This window comes from Triturus cristatus, chromosome 2_1, assembly GCF_964204655.1.
Source record: "Triturus cristatus chromosome 2_1, aTriCri1.1, whole genome shotgun sequence".
Classification (NCBI taxonomy): domain Eukaryota; kingdom Metazoa; phylum Chordata; class Amphibia; order Caudata; family Salamandridae; genus Triturus; species Triturus cristatus.
The window spans coordinates 457,289,019-457,308,274 of record NC_140581.1 but is presented as its reverse complement, the minus strand read 5'-3'; the positions used below and the strand labels follow the sequence as shown (position 1 = coordinate 457,308,274).

Here is a 19,256-nt window from a genome sequence, read left to right as displayed (position 1 = left end):
TATTAACGCTATTCCAGAGCATTTCCACTCCACTCTAGCTGGTGGCACAGCAGAAGAGTGAGAAAAGACGTTATGAACACAGAACATCGAAGTAGGTTTAGTTTATAGATACTGACGCCATCTTGGATTGACTGTCGATGGTATACGCTCTAGCGGTAGCCTCGACAGCAGCAGAGCAGCACTTGTCCCAGTCTCCTATAAACATATAACATGAGTGTGGCTGCTGCCCCCAGTACTCTCCTTGGCCATTTAGAAGTCCCGGTACTCAAACGGGGACATTTTAGACGTGCCACCACTCAGTACCACGAGGACCAGCCCATTTAAACCACTGACATCAGGTAAAGTAGGCACTGCTCTGTTGAATGATCTCACACTACTTGCAGCAGTAGGTTAAGGTTCCACAGTTTATAAACACTTCACTATGGTGATATGGGCTGTTTGGGTGGAAACTACATAGTCCACGAGAACACGTGGAAGGGATGATTATAAGCTGGGGGTGAAATGTTCATGATGTAAAGTTCAGTGAGAAGCTCTCATTAAGCTTTAGGAAGAAGCATGCATAGTATTGTGGCACTGCGTTCACTTCAATTAACTGTGCATGTTTCTGTTTCAGGATGGCTTGAGAAGACTTTCAGGAAACGAGTATGTCTTTTCTAAAAGTAAGTAGTTGCATTTATCTGTTGCATCATTTCAGTAGTTCATTGGCACGGGCAGCACACAGTTCTGTTTAGGGCATGGTGCAAATGTTTGTTGCTGCGTCTCAGGTGCCTTGACATCAGCACCTATTAAATAAATTTTCATTGATGGTAAAACAAGCAGTGCTTAGTTTGAACCGGTGGTTTTCAGTGCTTAGCGCCGGCACTTAATAATCAACACTGGTGCTTTTCATGAGCACCAGTTAAGGACACATTAATGTATGTAGGCACAGGGAGAATAAGGGGCATATCAGCAAGGCGAGGCGATAGAATTATCGCCGCTTTTGCAGCCGTTTATCACCTAATTAGCAAGCTCACGCTGACGCGTGAAAACTTGCGTTAGAGTAGGAATTTCTAACGCCCAGCTTTGCATCTCTAATGAGATGCAAAGTGGGCATACCTGACCTGACATGACAGGAGAAATGTCACTAAGCGACATTTCTCCTATCATCAAGCCCCACGCTATGAAGCATAGCGGCAAGAAAAGTAGCGATAACCGATTTTATCGCTACTTTCCTTACGCCTGCTTCAGGACTGACTTAGCCATGATATCCTATGGAAGGTGGATATCATGGCTAAGTTTGTGAGTCCCTATCTTCAAGCTAATGCCACATTGCGTTAGGCAGTTAGCGTGAGGATTTTTATCGCTTGTGAGATAAGCGTTGCTAATAGCACGCTATCTCAGCGATAAAAATCCACGCTAGCCGGCGATAATTATCCTAGCGCTAAGTGCGCTTAGCGATAATTATCGCCGGTTGTTGCTGATATGCCCCCTGTGACTTGCCCAGAATCACAGGATGTTGAGCCGGCGCCAAAACTCAAACCTATCTCCGGGCTCCTAAGTCGGCATTACGCCACATCCTCTCACATCTTTCATGGTTAGTAGTTGGTTTTGTTTTAGGCGGCACTAACAAGAGAAATGAGCTGGTGCAAGCTGCCTCCTGACGGGAGCCCCCCACTTATTTTTTCCCAAATTATCCACTGAAAACAAGTTCTATGTGTCCAAACTACCCTCATGGTAGGACAGAATACTATTAATGCATGTCAAAATCACAAACCAAAAAACATGAATAATAATGATTGTACATGTGAATGACTTCTCAAATTTTCTCTTCACAGACATGAATCACAGCCATAGTCATCTACCAGCGCCGGTCACTGTCAATGACGTTCCTCCACGTATTGCACTGTTGCTCGATAATGAAGAGAGCTGGGATTTTAATATTTTTGAATTAGAATCTGTTACACATAAAAGGTATGTACCTGTCTGCATACTATTGCTGCTGTGTGGGATGCTTTGTTTCTGTGTCTTGTTTGCTGCCGACCATCTACAAATATGGAATGCCAGAGATGGAATCTGTACTTGCTGGTGGAACTATTTTATGTCTATTTTAACAGGAAAAGTCCACATTGTGGCATATATTTGGTGATACATTCCTAATTACCATTCGATTTTGGCACTTGATGATCAAGACAGCTGCACGTTATGGTATTAGGTTATCTTCAAACACTTCAACGCTTCTACTTGAGTTGAGCAGGGACAAGAGATACATTTCTGGAGTATCGTGTATTCCATCGTCCTTTTTAGGTCGAGCCTCGACAGCGCTTGCGCTGTCTGAAAGACCTGTTGTATCCTCTTCTATTGGCTTTGGCATACTCACCGATTGCCAATGGTTGCTATTTGTGGCATTCAGAAATGCTGGCTTGTTATTGGTGCATTACTGTAAAAGCCCCTCCTTTGAGTGTTTAGCTTTCCTTCTGGTGATTTCGCTCCGAGAAGATTTCGGTTGGCCACTACACAGTACAGTGTGTGATGGCTCCTCCTCCTGTATGGGCATTGTAATCCCTATACACAGCTTGGTTCCCTCCGACCTTGCTGTTCTGAGCTGCACGGGTCATCCACAGTTTGGAAGTGCTCCTTGTTAACACAGCTTTCTATTTGTTGGAAGGTGGCCTTGTAGTGAAAAGCATTTGTGTTTTGTTTTTCAGACTCTTTCCTCATGGAGGCCACGCTCGTTGTTTACTTAAGGCAGCCATCCAGTAACTGTCTTTTCTCTCTCTCAATCTGGCCACTTTGGGAAGCCATGCCCCTTTCTCTTTGTTGCACCCGTGTTACATTTAGCTGATGATCCGCGTGGCTGCCGTGCTTAATCTTTTGGCATGGGGCACTTTAGGAGGCTGCGCCACTTTGTATTTATTAGTTCTTCCAGAATTTGCTCCCATGCTGCTGTGGTGATTTAATTGTTTTTCACTTGATGTAATTTGTCCAAAAACTCCTCCACTCTTCCCTCGAGTTCCTCTTGATTTTCCAGTGATCAGCGTACTTTTTTTACTGGTTCTAATTTATCTTTGCTGCCAATCAGACTGACCTTTGGCCGTGGGTACTGTAGAGGTGGAAATTCACAAGTTAGGGTTGTATTATCATTGGCCATGGATGGTGTTATTGCAAACTTTTGGATGGTGAGAAAGTGTGCAATCGACACCTAGATATAATCCTAGATGGCAATTCTAAAGCATGATGTGTTGTTGTAGTCTGCAATCATGAGATTAACCCTAACTGCTTGGGGGACGTGGATTAGCAAAATGGCCAAGTGAACCTAAACCCTAAGCACTCTGTCGATCTAGACTGAAATCTTGCAACATCATGTCGAGAAACTGGCTCTACTGAACTCAGAGGGCTTTATCCTACCTACACTGCACAGAGGCAGGCAGTTGGTGAAGAAGATGCGGTGGGCGTAGATCGGAGTCTGTTTTTGCACGGCATGCAGACGCGGAGAACTGGTTGCCATTTTCTGCTGTGTGCTGGTCACGCACTGGGGCCTCTACTCAGGGAAAGGTGCGGCCACTCGAGAAACGGGTGAACCTGGAGAGCGGGCGTAAGGTGACAGAATAGCCAATGGGTGAAGAGAACAGGGTGGACTGCAGCAGGCAAATGTTGGAACCACTGCATGGGGAGTGCGTCTGTTGCCTGAAGACACCTGGTGAGGTCACGCTATGTATGATGCTGGCCTCAAGAGTGTGTGGAGACATTTCCCCTTCCAGTGATAGCCCTCTGGATGGTGTGAGCTGGGCCTGGAGCTTCAAAGGGGAAGCGGACCCCAAGTGCAGATGAAGGCCTCCACTAGAGAACTGTACTGAGCCGGGGACACCCTGTGGGAGCTTGGATCTGCCGCGAGTGAAACACTAACTTTGAGACTGTGTGTGGGCTTTTCACCAGATGTGGATGCCCCTGGATCTTTGGGATCTGGGCAATGGTCACCTGAGGCAGTTGAGGGCCCCCACTGAACAGCTTGGATGAGCTGAATGGATGTTTTTGTCCAGGTGAATTAGGGCCTGTGCGAGACCCCTCATGGTTCGCTCTCTGGACCTGGCTTATTGTCTGGCTTGCCACCTGTAAACCCTGTATAAACATGTGCCTTCAAGCTGAGTCGATCACCATCTAGCATTGCCAGTGGAATACCCGAGGATACTCTGGGGAACCCCTGAGCTGCCTGTCGACCAGACTTACAGTGCTGGTGGCGAGACCTCCTGGCTCACCGACATGGTAAAGGATAAGGAGTCTAGGTTCACCAGGTGAACATTATCACACTGTATACTATGCACCAAGCCTTACCCAAAGAACCACGAGGCTGGCAAAATCCCCCAAAATGCAGAAGTTGGGGAGGGCAAAATAGTGATAGTGTTGTTGGACAGTAACTTATTGCGAGCAGATCTGTGAAAGGTAGCCAAGAGGGTGCAGACAGTAGAGAGCACAGTGACAGAGCTGCAGGTCAAGGTGAAGACTTTAAAAGGGAAGGTAGTGGCCTTCACTACTGCTGCAAATATCCTGGGAGAAAGGGCTGAGGATGCCATTCCTGTAGGAATAACCTCTGCTTCATTGGGTTTCCAGAGCAGGCTGAAGTAGCCAGCGGGGAGAGTTGTGTGGAGGACTGGATTTGCCAGGAGCTGAAACACTCTGGACTGGACTCCAACCCAGGGTGCCTCCATGAGCCCTGATTGCATACATCTTGAGCTATAGAGTGCATCCTCATATTCTATGCAGCAAGTGTTTTAAAACCACCATAGCACATTGTATACGGGTTATACTAAAAAAGTTCAGGCGCAGCGGAAATCCTGCATAGAGGTTAACTAAAATCTCAGATCACTGAATCTGCAATACATGCTGTTCTTTCCTGCCCACCTGAAAGTATTTGCAAAGGGTGAGAGCCCCTTCTTCAATAGTACGGAGAAAGTATGGACTTGGTTGGAAGTGTGGTACAAGGCGGGGGCTCACACAGTGGTGGCCTTTGGAGCCCAGATCAAGGACTGTCCAGGGAGTGCAATGGCCAAGGATACGGCCCAGAAAAGACCACAGTGGTCGACCCCAACGGACCAGGCAAATAACAATTGGAATCAATGGTACAATAATCAGAGCTGACAACTCCTCTTCTGTGGGGTATGGAACCCCTACTGATGGTCCATAATTAAATCAGGGGGATGGTACAGAACCAATGGAGTAGGAGGACATCCATGGTACACTCAAAGGACTGGTTACACTGGAGTTTGTATGTTGTAACCTGGAATCGATACTGGTGGAGTGCTGACTCATTCAGCTGGGTATGAGATGCTTCTCTTCCAGGCTGCTGGGAGGTGCTGACTGGAAGATTGGCCCTAGTTTGATTTCCCTTTGCACCCCACAGTGGGGGATGGATGAAGGTTTTACACGGCCCCTTGGGGGTTGGAGGCTTAATGTGCAGATTGCATTGTAGCAGGAAGCATAGCTTCTGGATGCTGAGGTAGCTAAGGTGAAAACAATAGAGGGGCTCTGTGTATGCTTCTACACACTCTAACTATGCCAGGGAAGTATTGACGTGGATTGCTGCTGGGACCCCTTTATAGGGAAGGGGCTGTACTCGGACCCAGAAGGTAAAAATTTGTTATTCATTGCGGTACTTGATGCCTTTGACACTTGCTTGGTTAACACTTATGCCCCTGTTGACAACAAAACATTTTACCCAGACATAATGTGGGTAATATTTCTGTACATGCACACAAGGCTCATATGGGTGGGAGACTGTGTGTTGGACCGCGCCTTGAGAGCACCCCTTTAACCGAGCCTTAAGATAATTATTGAAATATAATTGAAGAATGGGAAGAAGGATCGAAATTTATTTGACTTTTTGCGCCACCACCATCCGGCAGATCACACATATTCACCCTATACACATGTACAAGGGGGTAAACAGTGGGCTAGATTATGTTCTATTGCGTAGGGAGGGCATGGAGGTATTTAAACACTCAGTATCCTTTCAGATCACTCGTCATTCCTTGTCGCTGTGCTTTCAGGGGGTTGGATGGTTAGGTCCAATATCTCGTTGTGCTAGCTACAAGTGGTGGATTTGTTGAAAGATGGGGTGCTCTGTAAGCATAGAAAGTACTTCACCTCATTTTTTTCATGGTAGACAGGGGGCCACAACCAGTAGGGCAGTAGAATAGTAGGCCTATAAGGTGACATTGACAGAAGAGTGCACAGCCCATGTTTTTGGGATATGGAAATAGAACAAGAATTGACTGACCTAGAACATATGCATGCACAGCTGGATGCCCACATTGATCTAGGGTCCAATGATCTCCAGTTGACTACTGTTAAACAAAGGGGGGGAGAGGTTTAAAACACATTGGATCAATATACCTGTGTGTAATACAGACAAAGGCTGTTTCGCAAGAGGGATACGTCTGGGAGGCTGATGGCATGGCTGCTTAGGAGGGACCACCTGCAGACCCACATCCTGCACCTGAGAGGGAATGATGGAGTGGGTATTGTAGGCAGAGGTCAGGTGAACCTGGCTTTCAAAGAGTATTTACAGCCCACATATTCTCGGAGGAGGAGCTGGACCAATACCTATTGGCAGCTATACTGCTGAGTTTGACAGCAGAACAGAGCCAAATCATGGAGGAACTGCTGGAGATGGTGTAATTAAAAGAGGAGCTGGAGCGCTTGATGCGGGTAAAAACCCCGGAAGCCAATTGCTTCTGGTGGAGCTATATCAAATGATGACATCCCACATTTTAGATTGCCTATAAGGGATCAACCTAGAGGCGCAGGAAAACGGAGTCCTTCCTCAGAGCATGAGGGAAGCGGTGATGGTACTTATCCCAAAGGAATGATGAGACTTTACTTGATAAACCTTTCACAGACCACTGTCCATTCTAAACTCAGACTTGAAACTGCTCTGTAAAATTCTAGCCTACTGACTACTTGGAGCGATTGGCTCGGTTATACACCCGGACTAACCGGGTTCATCACCAAGAGGATCACAAGGTATAATATGTGACCTAACCATGTGATGCCCTCACTAGATGACTGCTGCTCACTTTGCATTTGCAGCCTTAGATCCGGGGAGGGCTTGGAGCATTGTATCTGATTCTTGGAATCTGGTTAGGGGGACTGGGCATCGCTGTCGACTGTGCGGTTTGCAATGGTGGTGGATCTGCTGGCATGTAGATTGTGGATGAGGTTGGGAGCCTGGGGTATTGAACTAAATGGCAAGACACGCCCGGATGACACTCTAAGTTATCTTAATGACCTGGAGAGGTCTGTGAACTCACTCCTAGATGAACTGGAAGAGTTTGTGATGGTTTCAGGCATACAAAGCAATAAGACAAAGAGCCGCTTCTTCCCTCTGGAGAGGATGTCCTATGGGGGGAAAAGACTTCAATTGGAAAAGGAAAAGTACCGCTATCTGGGTATATGGGTGAGGCTCTGGACTGCGGCACATTATAATCTCAATGTGGGTGCATCGAGTTTTGGATAAACTTACTGCTTTCTTTTATGGACAGTATATAGGTGGGCAAAATGGTATTTCTTCCCCACTGTTTATATGTTAAAATATTAAAATGTAACTACCGTGGCAAAGCCTGGCATAGATAGACCAATAGCGAAGGTCCCTCAACTCACAGAATGTAAACAAGCATCAGCAAATCTAAAGCAAACACTAAAGAAGAGCATGCACAGGATTACTAAAGATAATCACGAAAATAAAACACTACATGCTTATGCCATGGCAACCCACCAGGAATATAGGAAAACTAGATATAGCTACAAGAAGAAGCTGGAAGATCAGTGCTGGGAAGACGCATGCAAAATCCTAAAATCATCGATCAGAGAACATTTTTGACATGCATCAATAAATGCTTCAAGCCGATCCAACAGCCAACTGTAACAAACATCGCACCACCTTTTTGGGAAACCTACATCAAAGCCCTTTATATAGAACCCCCTGGCATTGAAAGTGTGAGAGATAATATCAAGAATAGAAACAGCCGTCCAAAGGATCTAAAGCAACACAAGGGAGACAGCGAACCACTAGAACCACTTGAAGGGGATTCCCCCAACATACAAGAGACCAAGTAGCATATGCCAAGTAGCAGATGCGAGCAGGTAGCCCACCTGGACAGTAAAGGTGTATAAAGGGGCAGCGCTAAAATGGGCTTCAGGAAGCCCGATTGGGAGGAGGTATCACGGGGACATGGCGTGGCTCGCTGTTAGTCCTGATTCATAAAAATGGTCCCAGTCAAGCCCGGAAAATTACTGACTGATTGCACTCTTTGACGTAGAGGGGAAGTCCTACGCCAGTATTTTATACCAAGAACTGAAGCATTGGGCAGAAGAGCAAAAACTGATACCCTACTCTCAAATGGGTTTTTAGAAGGGTTGCCACATCAATTATAAACTGATCTGTATATGCCACCTGACAGAGGACACATTAACAAAAAAAGGGAAGCTTAAACCTGGGGTACATTGAGTTAAAATTAGAGGCGCAGGAAATCTGGAGAAGTTCACTACCTACAGCTATTGTGGAAAACTATTAATAAAACGAGCAAAATTATTGTCGGTGGATGGTGACGCACGTGCTGTAAAAAAATCGAAGTTATGGCAGTTGGGCGTCAAAGTTCTACAAGTGTGGGGCCCTGCCGTATTATCTCTTGACTCCCCTCAAGCCAATATTGAAGCTCCAACTAATGAGGTTAGTTGGAGCTTTGGCCTACTTCCTCTGCTCTCATACAGGGAAGGACAGAGCTACCAGGAAGCGAAGGTTACACAGTGCTGCCTCTGTGGAAATGGGGAAGAATCAGTAATTCACGTTTTGTGCATCTGCAAGTAATTCACCGCTTTAAGGAAATTTTGGCTCCGCCCCATTTGGCGCATCATAAATGTTCTGAAAAATTGGCAGCACGTTTTATTAAATTTATGATAGCAGCAATAACCTTGATGAAGACAGAACACATACCTCAATTTTGATGCTGCCTGTATACTAATTCCAAACACTTTCTTCTAAATTATTGGGATTTTTGACTTATGTTCCTTGTGAAAAATAGGATTTTAAAGTGTCTGGAAGGCGATATCAGTTTTTTATATTCACACAGTGTCTTTTACATGTAATTAATTGCAATGATTTTAAGTAAACGTGGAATAAAAAATGTAGCTATCTATCATGATTGCATTTGCTTAGTGTCACAGTTGAAAATGTGTTTCAATTAACATTTGTTAAAGAGCATTAGAGTTATTTTTAACCTAATTATATACAAAAACGGAAGTGTATCTATTCAAAATAACACTACACTTAATTATTTTTTATTAAAAACACTTCACTTTGAAGTGCTGGAATTATTGTTAAAGATGAACTGTCTTTCAGTAGAAAATTCAAAGTAATAAGTTACAACCTATTTGTGCATCCCTTCAACTTACAAGGTGGATGATGATGATCATTATTATTATTATAATGTTTCATAGTAGTAGCTGTAGTAGTAGCATTTTCACAGATCTAAGAATGTCACAAAAAAAATAAGAAATTCTTGTCCATTTGTTTTGCTATACAACATGGTCGCCTCGGTATGCAATATTACGCTTTAAGGTTAAACACTCTCAGTTGACTTTATATAACCAATATGTATGTACTGCATTTCATGAAAGCATATTCTTTTACTTATGTTTTTTAGGCCACTCGTATACCTTGGTTTGAAGATTTTTGGCAGATTTGGTGTGTGTGAATTTTTAAACTGTACAGAAGCTACACTACGCGCCTGGTTGCATATTATTGAGGTCAACTACCATGCAACCAATTCGTACCACAACTCCACCCATGCTGCTGATGTATTACATGCTACTGCATTTTTTCTTGGAAATGAAAGAGTCAAGGTATATTTCTATTTTGAGTTCTTTGCTAAGAAAACCTAATGAATTACCTTTTGTAACTATATTGTGCATGTAACATCATCCATAAAGAACAATTGCTTTATCTAAAAGCATCTGGTCATAGCAGAAATAAACAATGAAAATATTATTTGCTGCCACAGAGAAACTTTGCATACCGGTACCATTGCTACATGGTGTGTAAATAATGGTCATCTTCACACACACAATGATTATTTTGTCTTTGTTGAATACAGTACTTCAGTGGTATGGTGTTGCCAGGAATGCTTAACTTTCTTTAATGAATTGCACTTGAATGGCAATGATGTAATTTTACCAAAATTATATGGGTGCTGTAAGTTATATCACATGCTTTTTGACCCTCTGACGGCATAGCAAGAAGTGACATTACATGCTAATTTACACAGCCCTTCATCCTGATGAAATCAGAGGAAGTGGGAAAAAACGTACAAATGTGTAAAGCTAAGAAATAGGGTAAAATTTACATGGAAATCAATAAAATGCAGGCCGGTGAAATGGAAGGGGGAGCATAGATGTTGCGGTCACAACATTTGTTGACCACCTAAATAAAACTCCCACAGCCGGTTCCTGTACCAGTGACTGCTTGGTGATCAGTTTTTTGGTGGTTTCTGAGGAAGGGACTGAAAATAATGGGGTTGATATGATCCTCTGCTTGTGTGGGTGTTAGAAACTCAAGAGATGCTCCGATGAAAGTTGAACACATGGAGCACATGTTCTGCTAAGGAACATTAGTGGTTTTTACCTGTGAAATATAGAAAGCCATAAATTAGGTCAATAATCAGTGATCTGGTTTATAAACTTTAATTCTCTGACCTGTGGAATTATAGCTTTGATTATAACAGTTCAATTTATGAAATCCACATAAAATAATTGTCTCTGAGGTTTCAGCTGTTATAGAGTTAACTACATGACTGACTGACTTCTCACCTGTTATCTGAAAATGATCTTGCAAGATGCTGACCTTTGACAAGGTTGTTACTCTTGACTTCATCATCTCCAAGGATTGCTCTCTACAAATACAAACAAGAGTTGGGTGGTCAGATCACCTCCTAATCATTTTCTCATCTAACATTAAGAAATTGAAACACAATGAACAGCCAAAAAGAATATGGACCTGGAGCCTAAAAACAGGAACTTGACCAAGATGAACCACCTATATTTCTTGTATCTTGCTCCAGCAGAGCAAGTTGAAGACATACAAGTGCTCACCATTTCCGTCTATGATGTGATGATATATTTGACGCAATAATGTCCTTGGCAATAAAACCAGAGAAAGTACAAAAATTCACCTCTTCCTTTCTACTCAAAGAGAAAAAGCCTATGTGGTTCCAGAAGATTATGCCAACAAAATCCCATCAAATTTAACCTGGCAAACCTTTGAACTGCAAGGAAGAAATGCAAGGAATCATCATTGATGCCAAAGCAGCCTCAAAGACCTCAAAGAACACAATCAACTTATCACCAAAGAATCATTTCTAGTTGATAGGAGAGACCTCCAGCCCTTTGTCCTCAGATGCAATCATTGCTCAACACACGTTTCCAAATGTCTTTTCTGCCAAAAATCTGTTAACTCTTATGTGCCAGCTCTGCCTCCAGTAATACCAACTTGATTATAGTGCTCAAGCGCCACCCCCCTGCGTTGCAATTCATTGCATGAAGTCTCTCAAAACTCTAAAGAGACATATCCCTCTCAGACCATCAGGCTATGCAGGTGACCTGATATTTAACTGTCTCCAAGAAAGTTCCACTACAGTCTCAAAGAATGACAGGTTAAAACAGTGAGATGATCCCTATGACTTCCACAGTTACCACCACATTACCTTCATTTCACTCCAAGCAAAATCTTTCAAAGATGTTTAACCCCTTCAGTGCCACGCCCTTTCCCCCTCCTGTGCCGGGCGTTGCACTAGTGGGTGGGGTTCATGACGAGATAGTCTAGTCATGGGCACAGCGCAACCGTGCTCCATGACGAGACTATCTCGTCATGGGCACTGAAGAGGTTAACAGTGCCAATGTACACAATCATCTGTAGACATAACTTGCTTCGGAGTATCAATCTCTCAATCAGTTTAGACTGGGAAGTAGTACTGCCACCATCATCCTTCAGGAAACTGAGTAGTCACTTCATATACTGAGCAAAGTATTTCATATAGTGGACTTCTAGATTCCTCTACCCATTGTGGATTCATGCTTTAGTGTTACTAGAGCTGTTTTCAAATCGTTCAGGATTTCTTCCAGGACCGTACTTAGCAGACAAAGATTAGAGAGTTGAATTGTCTTCTGGTTCACACACCTCATTGGGTATTCCCAACGCCAGAGATTCAGTAATGGTATTCGGGCCCACACTAGTATCAACAGAGAACAAAAGTACCTGCGCCATTCATGGCACATATATTGTATTGAATACATACTCTCTACATACAGAAAGGAGGAGCTTTGGTTCTAGAACCGTCAGCCATTTGTTTGAGAGCTTGTCAATCACAGATTGAATCAGCTAATTAGAGAATTTTAGTCTCATTGTCAAAATCTTATATATTGGTCTCATCCTTCTTCCTACAGTGCTTCTATTGGAATGTAAGGCCTTTCTTACATTTCAAAATTAAGCTCAGTCATAAAAGAAATTCAAAGATCCATATGCACAGAGTTGATAGTGTTATGATAAAGCTGCCACTATGATTGATTTGTGGAAAATCATAAAGATAATAGAAAAATACGCTCCATTATTACACGTTTTCACATTCAGTTACTTGCGTCATGTTTATATCTTATTCCTATACCATTTTTAGGTCTCGCCTGAGACAGCGCTTTAGCGCTGCTCTGGCGAGACTTATAGTAAGCGAGTTTTGGAAGTGCAAACGAGTGCTTTCAGGCCTCCAAATACAGTGCATGTGTGCCGGGCGCGTGCACCATTTGGAGGCCTGAAAGCACTCGTTTTCTTTCACTTTCGCCGTGATGTGATCGCGATCGCGATCACTTTCAGCGCACCATTTGGCAGCCTGCGTGCCTGCCCCCACTCCCCCCTCCCACTCCCTCTTCGTCGCATCAAACAAATTCCTGGCTGGGGTAAGCGCACCATTTGGCAGCCTGCGTGCCCGCCCCCTCTCCCCCCTCCCACTCCCTCTTTGTCGCATCAAACAAATTCCTGGCTGGGGTAAAAAGCAGCGTCAATTAGCCCTACAACTGAAGGCAGAACTCCAGCAAAACCGCTTACCTCAGTCAAACTAGCACTGAATAATTGCATGAATTCTAATGCACTCTCAGAATCATCCTGTATACTCTAATGCTTTTTGTATCTCGTCAGAAATTGAAATGTCATCATCTGCTGTTCGATTGTTATGTAAAATGAAAATAAAGTTTGAAATAAAAAACTTCTCATTTGGCATTGAACAAAGCCAGCTGCTCTCATGGCGAGAAGATAGTCTGGTTTAGATTGTGCACTCACGCACGGATGACCACCAACTCATACACTGAACCGAAGGCACAAATGAACAAAGCCAGCTGCTCTCCTGGCGAGAAGATAGTCTGGTTTAGATTGTGCACTCACGCACGGATGACCACCAACTCATACACTGAACCGAAGGCACAAACCTACATGAACGCCGTCATAAGTATATAAAAACACAAGTGCGCCAAGCCAGAGTCGGGAGCAGTTTGGTATTAGACAAACGTTTGCGCAAGTTATTGTTAATGGCAAGTAATCAGTCAGGAGGAGGCTTGTGCGCGAGCTCGGTTGTATTTCCTAAAGATTTACTTGTGGACAGCATTTTCGCAAGTCCTCGTGCAATTAACAAAGACATGCACTTTGACACCCTGCAGGGAAGATCTCAGCACGAATGGGGCCAGTACTTGCATCGGCGAGGGGGCACATCCCCGTTAGTCACCGCGCTATACACAAGGAAGGCACGTCAGCACATTCCCTTCGGTTAGATTAGGACCATGCCACACACTGCTGCACACCACACACTGCTGCACGCCACACACTGCTGCATGCCACACACTGCTGCACGCCACACACTGCTGCACGCCTCACACTACTGCACGCCTCACACTGCTGCACACCGTACACTGCTGCACGCCACACACTGCTGCACGCCACACACTGCTGCATGCCGCTGCATGCCACACACTGCTGCACACCACACACTGCTGCACACCACACACTGCTGCACGCCACACACTGCTGCACGCCCCACACTGCTGCACGCCCCACACTGCTGCACGCCTCACACTGCTGCACGCCTCACACTGCTGCACGCCTCACACTGCTGCACACCGTACACTGCTACACACCACACACTGCTGCACGCCACACACTGCTGCATGCCGCTGCATGCCACACACTGCTGCACGCCACACACTGCTGCACGCCGCACACTGCTGCACGCCGAAAACTGCTGCACGCCACACACTGCTGCACGCCACACACTGCTGCACGCCACACACTGCTGCACGCCACACACTGCTACTCACTGCTGCATGCTGCACAACACTGCTGCACGCAGCACACTGCTGCACGCCGCACACTGCTGCACGCCACACAGTGCTGCATGCCTCACACTACTACACGAAACACTGCTGCACGCCACACACTGTTGCATGCTGCACACTGCTGCACGCCGCACACTGCTGCACGCCGCACACTGCTGCACGCCGCACGCCGCACACTGCTGCACTCCACACACTACTTTTATGCGAGTTTATGCTACTGACATTGTAAATGACAATGCTTTTTATTTGTTTTAAAACCAAAACATAAATAAAAGGCATTGTAATTTTACAATGCCAATAGCTCAAACTCTTATAAATGCGAGACCTATTGCATTGCAAATGCTTGTTTAACATAGATTTTTTTGATTTTCTTAGCGATTGGTTCATGGGCACACAAAGTAGTGTAGTTTTTGTGCTGAAATGCAATCTCAGCTTCATTTATTTATTTGTAAATATACTGTATGTTGTATTCATCCATCAAATATGTGTCCGGGTAATGAGCACTTGAGATAAATGTTGTACTTGTGAGCATCATTCTTTATCCTTAGCTGTTGGCTCTATTGCTCTTAAGCTGGTCACGTGGTTGGTATAGTCTTGTAGCCAAGACTTAACTAATGCCTTGATCTGCCATCAATTTCAAATGCAGTCCTGGCAGTGGCGGCCGGTACGGTGCGGGAGTGGGTCAGGGTTTTTGATGAGTTGGAAAAAAAATCACTTACCTGATCTCACTGCGTCTCTCCGTCTCTCCCACGTCGTGCCTCTTCTAGGAAGTACCCAGGCTCCCCTGAGCCAATCACAACGCTACATAGCAGCATTGTGATTGGTCTGAGTGCAGCAACCACTCCTCCTCCCCAACTTCAGGGGAGCCAAGCCCCACCCCACCTGAGACGATACTAAAAATAAAATGATTATAACTTCAGTTATTTTATTTTTTATTTTACTCTGCTCAGTGAGCAGTGGGGTGATGCTCCTCCACCTTATTGGAGGAGCCGCCACTGATTCCTGGTGCATGATAGACAGTGGTGGCCGGTGCGGTATGGAGGTGGTGGGGTGGGAGAGTAGGGTGTGAGTTGAAAAAAAAATCTCACTTACCTGATCTCGCGGCTTCTCTTCGTCTCACCCACGTCGTGTCTCTTCTAGGGAGCACCCAGGCTCCCCACAGCCAATAACAACGCTGTAGGTCTGAGCGCCGTGGTTCAGTGCTCAGAAAAGGGCATGGGGGCCTGGGCATGTTCTCCACCCAGGCTGTAATGCAGCCTGGGTGGAGAACATGCAAAGGACGCATTGGCCAGCCCGAGACGGCCGGCCAAAGCATCATGAGCACATTAGAGTGCAGTAACTACTCCTCCTCCACCACGTCAGGGAAGCCATGCCCAGCACGAGACGATACTAGAAATAAAATGATAGTAATTTCCATTATTATCATCTTAATTTATTTTTTACACTGCTCCGTGAGCAATGGGGCAATGCTCCTCCACCTTAGCAGAGAAGCCGCCACTAAATAAAGACTTTTATAACGTTTATAAAGTACACATTGTTGTGTATTTTTTATCCATTCATGGTTTATGTAAAACCTTTAGCTATGATTATCATGATTAGAACCATTTACGTACAGAAGTGAAATTGGATGTAGTTCCTACTCAAGTTTATAGCATCTTTGATGTCAAAGTCTTCATAAAGGAGACACATTGTGTTGGCTTAAATAGTAGTAGCCAGGCCAAATCAAGGGGCATATCATCAAGGGCAATATTGCCGCTTTAGCGGCACTTTTTGCCGCTAATGCGGCAATATGTTTATCGCCCTATCAGCAAGCTGTTGCTAACAGCTGTTAGCGACAGTTTACTGGCAATAGCGCCCCTTGTCAGCACGCCTCCCATCGCATCGCTAATGAGATGCAAAGGAGGCGTGCCTGACAAGACTCTCTTGGGAAAATATCGCTAACCCAGCTTTGTCATATTGACAAGGAGGGTTAGCGATATTTCAAATCACGTTAAGTATGTCTTAACGCAGGAATTTAACGTCTGTTAAATTCCTGACTAAGGCATACCTAACATGGGGGTGGATTCTGTGGCTAAGACCACAGGCCCTATCACCAAGGATATCGCCGTTTTCCACCATGCAAAACGGCGATATCCCCACTATCTCTGGAATTTTTATCGCCGTGGTGATGCGCGTTGTTGATAACGCGCTAACCGGGCGATAAATTCCAGAGATAGCTGGCGATAAATATGCAAGCGCTAAGCGCGCTTTGCGATATTTATCGACGGACCTTGATAATATGCCCCCAAGTTTGCTGCATCTGTAAGTTATTTCCATAAAAAGGAACACTCCTATAATTACAGAGATTTTCTTGCATTCTATAATGTCAAGTTTGGTTTCTATGTAACACTGCGACCAAAGTTATCTGAAGGATTTTTGGCGCCCGGGGTAAGACATTTTTTACGTCCCCCTGTTCAGAACAACTTCGAATTTAAGTACCCATTTTCTCATAAAACAAGGCAACATAACCCCAAACAATAGTATCCTTAAGCTTTAACACAAAACAGCTGAACTATGTCTTGCTCAGATGCCACACATCCTTAAAATGAATATTGGAACATCTATTTACATCCCGCAGCAGTGAAGTTTACAATGTGTCCTTGTGTAACGCAACTGATGCTCATGTAAAGCACTCTGATACCTTCGGGTCAAGTTCGCGCTATATAAAACTATAGGAAAAAAATTGATTATTTAGGTTGTGACGTTTTGCGGATGAAGGCTATTCCTCCTTCATTGTTCTTTGTGTTTTGAATTGTTATGAGCATTTTCTAGAATGTAGCTAGGGCTCCATGTAAGATTTGTCGAGCGTCATTGATTAGCCAGTTGCAGCGATGAAAAGCAGGCCAATATACAAATCTGACCAAAACTTGTAGATGTTAATGGGGTTCTTCTTCAAAAGTCATGCACTAACCAGGACACTGAAGAGCCGGTAAAGTCATGCACTAACCAGGACACTGAAGAGTCAGTAAAGTCATGCACTAACCAGGACACTGAAGAGTCGGTAAAGTCATGCACTAACCAGGGCACTGAAGAGTCGGTAAAGTCATGCACTAACCAGGACACTGAAGAGTCGGTAAAGTCATGCACTAACCAGGACACTGAAGAGTCAGTAAAGTCATGCACTAACCAGGGCACTGAAGAGTCGGTAAAGTCATGCACTAACCAGGACACTGAAGAGTCAGTAAAGTCATGCACTAACCAGGACACTGAAGAGTCGGTAAAGTCATGCACTAACCAGGACACTGAAGAGTCGGTAAAGTCATGCACTAACCAGGACATTGAAGAGTCAGTAAAGTCATGCACTAACCGGGACACTGAAGAGTCGGTAAAGTCATGCACTAACCAGGACACTGAAGAGTCAGTAAAGTCATGCACTAACCAGGGCACTGAAGAGTCGGTAAAGTCATGCACTAACCAGGACACTGAAGAGTCAGTAAAGTCATGCACTAACCAGGACACTGAAGAGTCGATAAAGTCATGCACTAACCAGGACACTGAAGAGTCGGTGAGTCATCTTTGATGTAACAATGGCGACTTATTTAGGTGAGGTGGGTAGTTGGGATTGACAGGAAACAGTGTCCTTCTCTATGTCAAGCAGACTGAGAAGTGATTATGATGTGGAAGAGAAATAGGAGAGGGTGAGTGAGCTAAGGGCGCAGAAATAAATGATGATTTGGGTGTGAAAGAGAAGCTATGCAAAGTCAGATGTTGAACAATGATATGTTCATAATGAGATCTACAGGCTGCAGGGGTGTAAGAGATGGAGGAAGAAATAAGTTACAACGCTTAAGGGAGAATTTAAAGGTGAGAAAAGAATGAACGTCAAAAGGTTGTGTTGAAGGGGAGGAAAGAAAGGATAAGGAAAAGAGAGGAGCCCGAAGGTGGTTGGAGTAAGCACGGGATGAAATACGGTTGTGTGGAAATTAGCGGTTGGTAAACAGAGGATTAAATGTTATAGTAGGAAATGGAAGGAGAGTGAAAGGAGATTAGGTGGAAATGGCAAGGATGAGTTAGAAGGAAAGGAGGGAGATGAGTGGGAGGTAGGAATGCGTTGAATAAGGAGAAGTGGGAAAAGGCACATAAGGGGATTCCTATCTAGTACCTGAAATAATTTCAAAATACAACGATGCTATATAGTATTATACCCAGATTGCAGGGAAAGATAAACCAGTATAAAGTGCGTCACATCACTGTGTTACAGTCATTCTGGCACACGGAGGTAGTGCCTGTTTTGTTTTGTTCTTCATGGGCTGAATAACGGGAACCTGCTCCCTTCTGAAACTGTGCACTTCTACAGAGCCAGTGTAGGATGGAGAGACGGCCAAAAGAAAACAGAGAGGCCAGTTTTAGCAGAAGAGAACCTGGCATATAGAAGCCGGGATCAAAACACTGCTGGCGCGAGTATAGGTCTTCAATAAAGGTTTTGAATCCAGGAAGCAGAAGGCACTGAATACAAGAAGAAACATATCGAAAACCAGTTCAGCATGACCACAAAACTCTGAACAGTGGTGCGAGCTCCTACTTACCTATGTAAATCGTAGATACTCGGAGGCCATCATTAACTCGGAAGAGCCCCTATACAGACTTTGGAATGGTATTTGATATTTACTTCTTCAGGTATATAAAAGCATTCTCCACGAGAACCCCTGTGCCTGCACTACAAGGGTCAACCTTGCCCTGTACTCATTGGTTAATTAGTTGAATGTAAGTGTGAGGGCTGAAGGTATTCTCAGGAGGCACAGATGAGGATACTAGGTCTGGGTTTTCGGTTATGGAGAACTGGTCCCTCACTGAGCACTACAGAACAGAGGGGAACATCG

The 19,256-nt window shown here is 44.6% G+C and overlaps 1 protein-coding gene across 1 annotated transcript in view; it reads left to right on the top strand.

The window, feature by feature from the left end:
* The window catches only part of PDE8B (phosphodiesterase 8B), a 977,294-nt gene that overhangs the window by 886,520 nt on the left and 71,518 nt on the right, over positions 1–19,256 (top strand). The window contains exons 15-17 of the mRNA XM_085632271.1: positions 614–659; positions 1,815–1,950; positions 9,675–9,873. Coding sequence (XP_085488397.1) covers positions 614–659; positions 1,815–1,950; positions 9,675–9,873 — 381 coding nt within the window. The remainder of the gene's footprint in view (positions 1–613; positions 660–1,814; positions 1,951–9,674; positions 9,874–19,256) is intronic.